Source organism: Scardinius erythrophthalmus (genome assembly GCF_964197995.2).
Source record: "Scardinius erythrophthalmus genome assembly, chromosome: 17".
NCBI lineage: Eukaryota > Metazoa > Chordata > Actinopteri > Cypriniformes > Leuciscidae > Scardinius > Scardinius erythrophthalmus.
Genome location: NC_138237.1, coordinates 19,773,162 through 19,785,363, shown reverse-complemented (window position 1 = coordinate 19,785,363; position 12,202 = coordinate 19,773,162). Strand labels below are relative to the sequence as shown.

Below are 12,202 nucleotides of genomic sequence, written 5' to 3'. Positions count from 1 at the left end.
TGAACAGGTGATACGTCTTAGTTTAAAGATTTGTGTCTTACTGGCCCAATTTCTTTCATGTATTTCATGAAAGAACTTTCATGAAAGTTCAGGCAGAACATTTTTTATAGCAAATAGCCTTTATTTTGTGTATTTTTAGAATTGGCACAATGATGATAAAGACTTACTGTATAATTTCCTGTATATATATATTTTCTTTAATTAAGATTGCTCATTTGTCCTGCCATATTGATTCTGGTGGAAGTAATTGGTATTATTATGACCCTTGGGTTTTGATTCAGTGTTTTTAGTGGAAGCACACTGTCCTGAATCAAATCCTTCACAATCTCAGAGCACTTACAGGTTACTTTGACCTACTTTCCTAAGTGGGATTTTCAAAGGAAGTATGGTGCCTCCAGCCTTCCCTTACATTTATAATGTTGAGCAAGATCTGTGAATATCATGATATGCTGTTAGATCGTTAATGTATGCCTAATATATTGATGCTTTCATCAGTATATTCATGCAAATCTTATGCTAAGATGGATGTATCTTTGCAAAACACTGAAAACCAGTTCATCTTCTACCAAGGGCATTATCTGCCTTTATTGATTGGATTTTTTAAAATGTATTTATTCTTTTAGGTTATACCTGTGGCAGTCTTGGCTCACTTGGTATCTGAAGCCAAATAACACATGGCCAAAGTAGTAGTATCCCAATAATAATCATAATAATCATAATAATAACAACAACCTCACACTTGTAATAGAAAATAGCTTGTAGTACAGAATATCCACAATATTGTCTTCTGTAGATCTGCTTATAGCTGAATTTAACTCATTTCCTAATTGATAAACTTCATACAGATATTGAACTGAACTGAATCAACAACACTAAACTGACTTCACCTGAATAATGACGCTATTATCTTTATTATCTATTTACTAGCTGCTTTACAGTAGAATTGAATTCTGTTTGCATCATTGATCATTATTATCCTGATGTTTATCACCATAGCTACTTTGAAACAATCTGTCTTGTATAAAGCGTTTTGTAAATAAAGGTGACTTGACTTTGACTACATTATGTAAGTTGCTTTTGATAACAACTAAAGGCTAAATTAATAAATGTAAATGTATAGGTAAGTAATTGGGTAGCTTAATTACCAAAGATATATATATTTTTTAATTGATCAACATTATTGTTATTTATTTATTTATGAGCAGTATTATTTTAATTTTACATGACCAAAGGAAGAAAAAAAATACCAGAAAATAGTGCTTTGATAATGAATAAATATTAAAGGAGAACTCCGGTCAATTTTAACATTGAGCTAATTTTTTTGTACATTTGGAGTGCTGTCAATACAGAGAACAACGACAAAAATCGGACTCAAACATTCGCTGTCGTAAAAATCCAAGCATCATTTGTTTTTCTTTTGGTAGAAGACAGAAGCATGTGCCCTTTTAAAAATAAATAAATACAAATTATAATAGTGATTAAGTTGCCTTAATTTGCATTAAAGGAGAACTCCGGTCAATTTTAACATTGAGATCATTTTTTTGTACATTTGGAGTGCTGTCAATACAGAGAACAACGACAAAAATCGGTGTTGCCTACACCGAGTTATTCTATTTTAAAAATTTGCACCCTGTTGACTTCAATGGGGCAAGTACTAAACCTGCTTTTAGCCTCTTAACATCCTTGATGTGTCATTACAAGTGCACAGAAAATGTGAGTGATTCCTTCTGAGTGAACACGAGTGAATCTGACTGCAGTAGATGTAAAAGATATGTATAAAATGATGTTATTTAAGCCAGCGCAAATACCTGTGTTTACATCCTGTTTTCGGTTGAAGTCCAAAGTAGTCGATTGCCGAGTTCACGCGCGTGATCATAGGTAACTAAACCTATGCGTGTGAACTCGGCAATCGACTACTTTGGACTTCAACCGAAAAACAGGATGTAAACACAGGTATTTGCGCTGGCTTAAATAACTTTTTATACATATCTTTCACATCTACTGCAGTCAGATTCACTCGTGTTCACTCTGAAGGAATCACTCACATTTTCTGTGCACTTGTAATGACACATCAAGGATGTTAAGAGGCTAAAAGCAGGTTTAGTACTTGCCCCATTGAAGTCAACAGGGTGCAAATTTTTAAAATAGAATAACTCGGTGTAGGCAACACCGATTTTTGTCGTTGTTCTCTGTATTGACAGCACTCCAAATGTACAAAAAAATGATCTCAATGTTAAAATTGACCGGAGTTCTCCTTTAATGCAAATTAAGGCAACTTAATCACTATTATAATTTGTATTTATTTATTTTTAAAAGGGCACATGCTTCTGTCTTCTACCAAAAGAAAAACAAATGATGCTTGGATTTTTACGACAGCGAATGTTTGAGTCCTCTCTGTTGTAAATGCACATCATCTTTCTCTCAGGGCTCAAGTGGATTGACTGGCTCAATCCCCTGTGTCTTTCATTGTAAACGGGAGTAAATCTGGAGGGGAGAGTAGAGAGAGCAGCTTGTTAACCGCTTGTTGCTCTCAGCCGTGCAAACAGTGAAGTCATACCTTCCAAGGCTTGTTTTGCTCACCGGTGATGTCACCAGCAGCCAATCAGCAGGCGCTGCTGCAGTGGGTAGTGGGTGCAGCGGGAGTCTTGGGTATACGCACAGGGACGCGCTGGCGGCACTCCGGCTCTCATCATCACATCATTACGGGGCTAGAGAGGAGGAGGGAAAGCAGCAGCTGAGAATATCTAATCACAGTCGTGATTAAGTCATCTGATTCCCCAGCTTTTTATGTGTGATGTGCCTCACAAAGGAAATTACATATTGAATAAATCAGTCTTAGTCCACCTGGGCTTTGATTAAGCCATACTGTTTTATCTGTCATGTTAGGCACCTCTTAAGGAAGCTCTCACACTCTTACATACGTTGATTATACAAGTTTTTCATTGGCCACCGTGACCTTAAGTCAAGGTCAGTTTTGATCCTGAGGAGAGGAAGGCTTGATGTTTTATCCTGTCTAATGCAAGTTTTTCATCTAGGCATCTATATCTGATTAATCATATTTGATTACCTATTAATTTGCTGCGGGCAAGATTAGCTTGAATGACACGGTTACTGTATCAAAGGTTGATTGCAGTTTCACTACGTCTGTCCGATACAGTTTCATTACTTTAATTGCTTTCTAGAAAATTGTGATTTAATTAAACTCACTCATTTAGACATTTCACTGTTGTTGAAAAAAAAATATTCAGCTCTTCAGGTAGGCAGGATAGAGTTAAAAAATCTGAGACCTCTAGTGAAAATGATTCTGTTTGCATGCTTTTCTGATTTAGGGTTCCAGACATACTGTAAAGTGAAACATTAAAATTAAAATTACAGATTTGCTGATGATTGCTCAGAAGCATTTAAAAAATAAAGAAATATTTATCAAATATTGTTATTAATATATTTTGTAAAAACTTGAAATATTGTTGTGAATATATATCTTTAATTACATTCTGTCATATGAACAACCAGTCAGCCAATAACCTGGTTCACATCCCAGTTTACAGGTTCCCTATTCTTTTTGTTTTGGACTTAACCGTAATGACAGTCAGGAAGTCAGTTGTGAACTCAGAAACGCCTCTGAATGATTCACTGACTGAGTGAATCTGATTCAGACTTCTAACTCACAAACCACTTCAACACTGTATTTTAAACCTTTTTGACTGACTTATTAATAAGAGCCGAGTCACTTGAATCGGACATTGTGTTCTCGCTGTGTTTGTTGTTGCGTGGAAACAAGTTCTCTCTCTAGCAAGACAAACCTTTCATGACTTGCCAATGTTGAGTAGATTTTAACTGTTGTACATTTACATTTTTAAGTCTAATGATTATGTTATCCAGCATAATTTTAGAATGATACAAAGTGCACCTTATGCTTCAACGAAAACAACAACTGACCATTGTACAAAACAGTTCAATAGATCAGTGTCAGAAATACGATTATTTGATTAGTGACCAGAAATAATGCAGAATCTTAAATATTTCTTATTTTTTGTCCTAAGTTGTTTTTACATTTTTCAAATCCTACAAAAACTTGTTGACTTCTCATATTGACAATCTCATATTGCCATTTTTTGTAGTTTTTTGTAGTTTTTGTCTTAGTAAATAGAGAGAGAATGAGTGTGTATATTGATTAGTAAAATAGTTTCCAGTTTCCGGAGAGACAAAATTGATTTCTGGATAAGGCTAATATATGCTGAATTGAACTTCAGCACATAGCCTGCAGACTTGCTGATCCATGGTTGATCTACTAACCAAAATCTAATTTCAGCTGTTATGTGAATCATTGCTCACCAGAGCAGTTTCAGTGTGTGGTTGGTACAATCCTGTGTGTGATTGCTCATCAAAGTCCATATGTTCTCACAGGTGCCCACGGAGTCAGAGAGGAGCCCCAGTTTGTGACGGCCCGCGCTGGGGAGACCGTGATTCTGGGATGTGACGTGGCCCACCCACTCAACGGCCAGCCCTACGTGGTGGAATGGTTCAAGTTTGGAGTTCCCATCCCCTTCTTCATCAACTTCCGCTTCTACCCTCCCCATGTGGACCCCGAGTACGCCGGTGAGCCCTGATTACTTCTGTCTCACTGCAAAACATCATTCACACAAATATAGCCATTGCTTTATCATTTGTTATAACTAATAAAGCTTTTAATTAATTCATTTTATGATTATTGCATTTTAGAAAGGAAATTCACACATTTTACTTGAGTTTCAGACATTCTCTTTCTATTAGACAGTGTTTTGCATTGATAGTGCCATTTATATTTCATGCACTGAAATGCATTAAAATGCATTAAAACAATTTGGTCTTGTTTTTGAGATAAATACTGTTGAAATGTCTTCCTTTCCAATTATTACACTTCTAAACTTCTTGTTTTTTTCTCATGTGGCTCTGATTTGTCACATGAAATTAGTCAACAGTAATTGCCTGTTTGATTTGAGATCATTATCTGCAGTCTTCATCAGATAAAACCATCTCCATTAATATATTCGAACAATGCACGGACTGTGTCATCACAACAACTGTGATTCTCCCAAAATTCCCCTTATGTGAATCCTGTTTTAAAGATGGAAGGTTGCCTTTCCTCATCTAAATCTCTTTATAATGATTTGCTGATATTGCAGGTAGGGATGTACCCATTTGAAATCAAATGCTGAAAAAAAAAAAAAAAAAAAAAAAAATATATATATATATATATATATAAAAAAATTTAACTAAAAAAACTAGGTCGATATTGATTAATTTGGCTCTTAGGTCTCAGTTTTTGAATTATGCTAAATTAAGACAATGAAATTACACCTCTACAAGCCACAGGAGGTACAAGAGCGATTTGTATTGCATTCAGTCATTTCGACTGAACATTACTTGGTTGGATCTGTTAGTTGGATACAGTACAGACTGGGAAATTTAATTTATCACCCACCAGACACAGTGTTTGGTGAATGCCCAATTCTATTAACTACTATCACTGTTACTATGACAAAAGATACCCTGCTTTTTTGCCAACCATTTTAACTTTTTTAATTCAATTGTATAAGGTTGGATGTAATAAACAGGTCCATATAAGTCAGGCACAATTTAATTTTGACAAGTTTTAATTTGGTCATAATCTGCCAGTAAATGATACATTTTTTTCATATACAGGGTATCGCAGCAGGTCGTTCAGCCATATGTTTGACCCACTGAAATGGAGACACTCACTGTTGGCTCTGAAATCAGCCCAGTCCAGACCTCAGAACATTATTTAATCTCATTCATAGGGGCTGAAAGCTTTATCACAGGGCAAGAGCCAGCCGTGTCAACAGATTATGAATCGAGACATACGGGCTGGTTTGAAGAAAGCTCTTATCTTTTGCTCCAATGGATCTGGCGGTCCAGATCATTGGACAGGTGGAAGAGGTGCTGATCTCTAGAGCAAAGCATCAGCCGAACAGATAAAAGGTTTTGTGCTTGGGTTGGGGTAGAGTGAGGCAGATCAAATAGGATCTTTTTTTTCCTAATTGAGATTGAAAATTACATCATTGATAAGAAGTTGAAACAGAAAGGGCATAATTTAAGAGCATGTCAGATTTATAAAAGCAAAGAAACTGTGATAGTTTATCAGACGTGGCTTGGGGCAGGATATGCAATTTTAATGTCTCTCACTCACGGTGAACGGTAATGAGATGGGATTTTTTTTTTTACTTTTTCTCATCCTGAATCCTCAGTTGAATTTCCAGCAGTGATTTTTAACACATTGTGCAGCATTTTTTCTAAACAGATTAAGATAAAAAAAAAATCTCATTGGCTGTTGCTCTGCTGGTGCTGGAACCCTGGGATGTGTGTGATTTTAAACCTTATTTGAAGTTTTTGACTCAATCCCCAATCTTGGTTAATAAAGCATCTATTTTCCCCTACTTTTACATTTGGATTATCTTTGCTATCATCTAACATTCACTCAGTTAATCTTTAAAAAATAAAGATATATATATATATATATATATATATATATATGAATGATAAATTGTATAATTTGTATAATTAATTTAATTATGAATGGTAAATTAAATGACATTTTTGTATGATTTATTTTTTATTACAACAGAGAGACAAACAATCAAACAAGCAATGAAATAAACAAAAAAAAACACAGCAATATAAAATATAAAAAAAATCTGGTCATGTGCACAGTAAATAAATACTGTGTGCTACTATCAAGACAAAGGCTTCATCCAAAAACGATTTAAAATTTAAATGAAATTGTTTTTTATTTTATTGCATCTTTTCTCAATGTTCCATTGAGCAGGATCCATAATTGTGGCATACAGTAATAGTATATGGCCTGTGTGCTTCTGTGACCTGTATATAAATGAGGTTTCACATGTGGTCTTATTCAGCAGCATATTTCCTCTGATCTCTGGCCTCATAGTGGGCACCGCATCCTCCAGACTAATGACTCAACTCAGCACATCCACAGTAGCTCTGTGTCTTAATGCATGAGACCCGGGCACAACTCTCCCAGCTGTAATGGTAACTGGTGTGCATCCAGCATAGCTCAGGCATAGATATCCGATATCCACCACAAAAAGCCTGCTTGTCACCAAATGACTCCATATGAATCCCATGTAATGGGCCTTTGTCTAAGCATGGGATTGAGAGATGATAAAGAGGCCACATATCTGAGAGTCACTGTATTATTCATTAATGCTAAATACAGATTAAATAGCAATTCTTTAAAAGTTTTAGTCTCGTTTATTCAGGAACTGCAAAAAAAAAAAAAAAAAAAAAAAATAGGCCTGCAGTGCTGGAAGTCATGTGAGCTGCTTTACGGCAGTTTAAAAAAAAAAAAAGTTTTCTGTTACTTGCATTGGTGTTATTGTCCTTTTGAGTAATGCATCATGATATGCTAAAGGGATAGTTCACCCAAAAATGAAAATGTTGTCATCATTTTTGTGTTATTTTTGTATTATTTATATACTATTAATATACTATTAATATACTATGTACTATTAATTTAATATATTTTGGTATTATTTACATACTATTAATATACTATACTATACTATTAATATTTATTAATTTAATAATATTTAGAATGAGCTTATTATTATTTTAGTTGATTATTTATGTATTACATAGTTTTCATTAAAATTTTAGTTTAGGTCCTAGTCTTTTTGTTTGGTTAAAAATTGTCTTTTAGTATTTTTATTTTATTTTATTTTAGCTTTATTTCAATTAACAAATTAATAAAAATGTAACCGTTTTAGTTGTAATGACAATAATAAAACTCTTGTACTCACTCTCATGTCATTCCAAACCTGTATTAATCTTCTATGGAACACAAAAGTTTTTTTTTGTCCATACAGTGAAAGTCAAACCTACGCCACAAAATAAAATATTTTAAAAGATAATTGCGACTTTTTATCTCACAATTGCGAGTTTACATCTCGCAATTGTGACTTTATTTCTCAGAATTGCGAGATATAAAGTCAGAATTACGTGAAATAAAGTCGCAATTGCGTGTTATAAAGTCATAATTGCGAGATATAAAGTCAGAATTGCGTGAAATAAAGTCGCAATTGCGTGTTATAAAGTCAGAATTGCGTGAAATAAAGTCGCATTTGCGTGTTATAAAGTCAGAATTGCAAGATATAAAGTCAGAATTGCGTGATATAAAGTCAGAATTCTGACTTTTTTTCTCGCAATTGTGACTTTATATCACGCAATTCTGACTTTATAACACATAATTGCGAGTTTATATCTCGCAATTCTGACATCTTTTCTCAGAATTGTGAGATATAAACTCACAATTGTGAGATATAAAGTCCAATTCTAAGGGAAAAAAAGACAGATTTTTTTTTTTTTTTTACCTCAGAATAGTTTATATCTCACAATTCTAGCTTTATAACTCCCAATTGCGACTTTATTTCTCACAATTCTGACTTCATATCTCGCAATTCTGAGAAATAAAGTCACAATTCTGACTTGATATATCGCAATTGTGAAAAAAAAGAGTCAGAATTGGGAGATAAAAAGTCCCAATTATTATTATTTATTTATTTATTATTGAGTGGCGGAAACAAGCTTCCATACAAACCTGCATGTGTCTGATTCTTCAAAACTCTTTAACGTGAAAAAAGAGAAGAAAAAAAAAATATCTAAATATATACTGTATATACTGTATATGTATATGTATATGTATATGTACTGTATATGTATTGTGTTTCACATACAGGTTTGAACTAGACCTTCAACTTAATGAGGGCGAGAGAAAGAAAATGTAAACTAAAATGAGGGAAAATGTACTTCCGTACTGTATTGACCTCCACTTTGTCACTTCCTGAGGACTATCTTTAACCTACATCATGTGCCAGCGTTGTTTCTCTTGCTCTCATCAACAGTCTCTTACAGCTGTAAAAGTAGGCCAGGCATTTGACCGCTCTCGTTTCGCTTCTGGTTCTCCTTCAGTGTTATTGATCTGCAGGGCCTTACAGAAATTGCTGTGTGTAAGATATTTTTGAAGTTTTTTTTTTTGTGCGACCTTGGTTTGGTTAGAGATGAGATCACTGGACACAATTGTGTACTATTTCCAATCATGCTAATAGTGCTGCTATCTATATACTGTACATGGAGAAAGACAGCAATATCTGAAACGATTTGTTTACATTACATTACTTCATTATTATTTCAAACCAAGAATAAAATCTAACAACAAAGATATAAGCCATGCTTCACAAACACAAAAAAAAACATTTTAAGATTGTACAACTAATGCACATGCCAGATTTTATTTTTCTTATTTACATAGTGTTTTTATTTTGTACGCTGTGGGACTATAACAGATTATTTTCAGACTGTGTATTGGCCATGGTAATGCCATTTTGATTGAAATATTTTTTTGAGGCCCTTAATAGCCTTTAACGCTGCCATCTTGCAATCCCTCTGCCTGTGCTGATATTGTTTCCGACCATCTGTCCAGCACTGTTGCCAGAATATAGAGGAAAAGGCATAAATCCCCCTCTCTGCTTGACCCTCGAAGACAGCCAGCCAGCGATATCATAGTGTCACAAAGGATTTGCCCACGTCTGGCGTGGTTAGAGATGTGTGTTTCCCGATTTGCTCATGGGAGTTTCGGAAATTACTGTGGGCCACTTCGGCTCTCACTTCAGCCTTCATGGCCTCTGGACCTGACACTGCTGTCGCCAAAACAACACTCATGAGTGATGCTGTTGTGGACCCGGGCTGTATACATCATTGCGAGAGTAAAGATAAACAATTAGATTTAATTTACTTGAATTAAATGTGTAAATGGCTGTAGGCTTCTTTGTTTTTTCATGTATTAAACCAAAAAAAACTTAGAGTGGTGTGAATTAAAAGATATTACAGTATAAAGTATACAAATAATACTTTTTTAATACAAATAAATAAATAAAAATATTTTTAAAAAGCATATTTCTCTTCATATTATAAATACCATTTGGAATAGCAATTAAGTTATATTTTTTTTTGTCTCAAACTGACTACACGAAACGGTAATGTTTTGTTATAGATGGGTGTTTTGGACCCCATGCATCAGAGCATCTCTCACATCTTTTGTGTGCCTCTGAACCCCTCAGGTCGAGCCAGCCTGCATGGCAAGTCATCTCTACGCATTGAGAGGGTTCGCTCGGAAGACCAGGGCTGGTATGAGTGCAAGGTCCTGATGCTGGAGCAACAGTATCACACCTTTCACAACGGCAGCTGGGTGCACCTCACAGTCAACGGTGAGTCTCTGACCTGAGATCAGTTTTCTTCTCATTTCACTTAGGGTTTAGTTTTGTTTTTAGGCTGATGTTGAGCCTAGGTCAGGTTGAGAACCCAGAGCTTTGTTGTCCGATTGTGTCCAAACCAAATGTGTTGTGATTAAAAAAGTGTGATTCAAGTTTCTTTTATAACTAGTTGAAAGTCGTTTTTTTTTTTTTTTTGCCGTTCAGTTGGCTGTTTGGTTTGGTTTCGTGGCATAGCCCCATCCACACCAAAACTTTTTGAACCAATATTCCATTCCTTGTGTAAACGGCCTTCAAAAGTATTTAGGCACTTTTGGACACTTACAGTCAGCCATACTTAAATTTCTAAATGTCAAAATATTAAATCGAGTGACATATGCAAGCAAATTATGCTTTTTTGATGTTGTTGCTGTTTTGAAGTACACTATTGGTCACAAGTTTGGGATCCGGAAGATTTTTTTAATGTTTCTGAATGTCTCTTATGCTCACTAAGGCTGCATTTATTTGATCAAAAATACAGTAAAAACAGTAATATTGTAAAATATTATTACAATTTAGAATAACGGTTTTCTTTTTGAATAAATTTTCAAATGTAATTTATTCCTGTGATGGTATAGCTGAATTTTCAGCATCATTATTCAAGTCTTCAGTGTCACATGATCCTTCTAATATGCTGATTTTCTGCCTAAAGGAGAACTCCGGTCAATTTTAACATTGAGCTAATTTTTTTTTGTAAATTTGGAGTGCTGTCAATACAGAGAACAACGACAAAAATCGGTGTTGCCTACACTGTGTTATCCTCTTTTTAAAATTTGCACCCTGTTGACTTCAATGGGGCAAGTTTTAAACCTGCTTTTAGCCTCTTAACATCCTTGATGTGTCATTACAAGTGCACAGCTAATGTGACTGATTCCTTCAGAGTGATCACGGGTGAATCTGACTGCAGTAGATGTGAAAGATATGAATAAAAATGATGTTATTTCAGCCAGCGCACATACCTGTATTTTCTTCCTGTTTTCGGTCGAAGTCCATAGTAATCGATTGTCGAGTTCACGCGCGTGATCATAGGTACTAAACCTATGCGTGTGAACTCGACAATCGATTACTATGGGCTTCGACCGAAAACAGGAAGAAAATACAGGTATGTGCGCTGGCTGAAATAACATCATTTTTATTAATATCTTTCACATCTACTGCAGTCAGATTCACCCGTGATCACTCTGAAGGAATCAGTCACATTAGCTGTGCACTTGTAATGACACATCAAGGATGTTAAGAGGCTAAAAGCAGGTTTAAAACTTGCCCCATTGAAGTCAACAGGGTGCAAATTTTAAAAAGAGGATAACACGGTGTAGGCAACACCGATTTTTGTCGTTGTTCTCTGTATTGACAGCACTCCAAATTTACAAAAAAATGAGCTCAATGTTAAAATTGACCGGAGTTCTCCTTTAAGAAACATTTTTTGTTAGTATCAATGTTTCAAGCAGTTGTGCTGCTTAACATTTTGGGGTAAGCTGTGATACATTTTCAGGGTTCTTTGATGAATAGAAAGTTCAAAAAACAGTATTTATTTGATATTGATTTTTTTTCTTACATTATAAATGTCTTTACTGTCACTTTTGATCAATTTAATGCATGAATAATAACTCAAATACTTTTAACTGGTCCCAAAGTCATTTTAATTAGATATATGAAATAAAGTTTCTTTTTGTATAATGATTTGGATTTGCTTGAGAAGTTTGTTTTTGCTATCTTTCTTTAAAATAAATGACAGTTGGTTTGATCATTTGTTGCAAGTGTCCAAGTGGGCAAGGTTTGCGAGTGCGTGACAGCGCTCAAACAGAGAAAACCCTTCCACGCACTGCTCTGATTGGCCATTGTTGCAGACAAAAAAATCTTGCCGCATCGTGCCTGGT

General features: G+C 34.9%; 1 protein-coding gene across 1 annotated transcript in view; it reads left to right on the top strand.

The window, feature by feature from the left end:
• Positions 1–12,202, top strand: part of igsf9bb (immunoglobulin superfamily, member 9Bb) — a gene marked incomplete at both ends in the record, with an annotated part of 126,505 nt that overhangs the window by 29,401 nt on the left and 84,902 nt on the right. The window contains 2 exons of the mRNA XM_081390460.1: positions 4,408–4,599; positions 10,137–10,283. Coding sequence (XP_081246586.1) covers positions 4,408–4,599; positions 10,137–10,283 — 339 coding nt within the window. The remainder of the gene's footprint in view (positions 1–4,407; positions 4,600–10,136; positions 10,284–12,202) is intronic.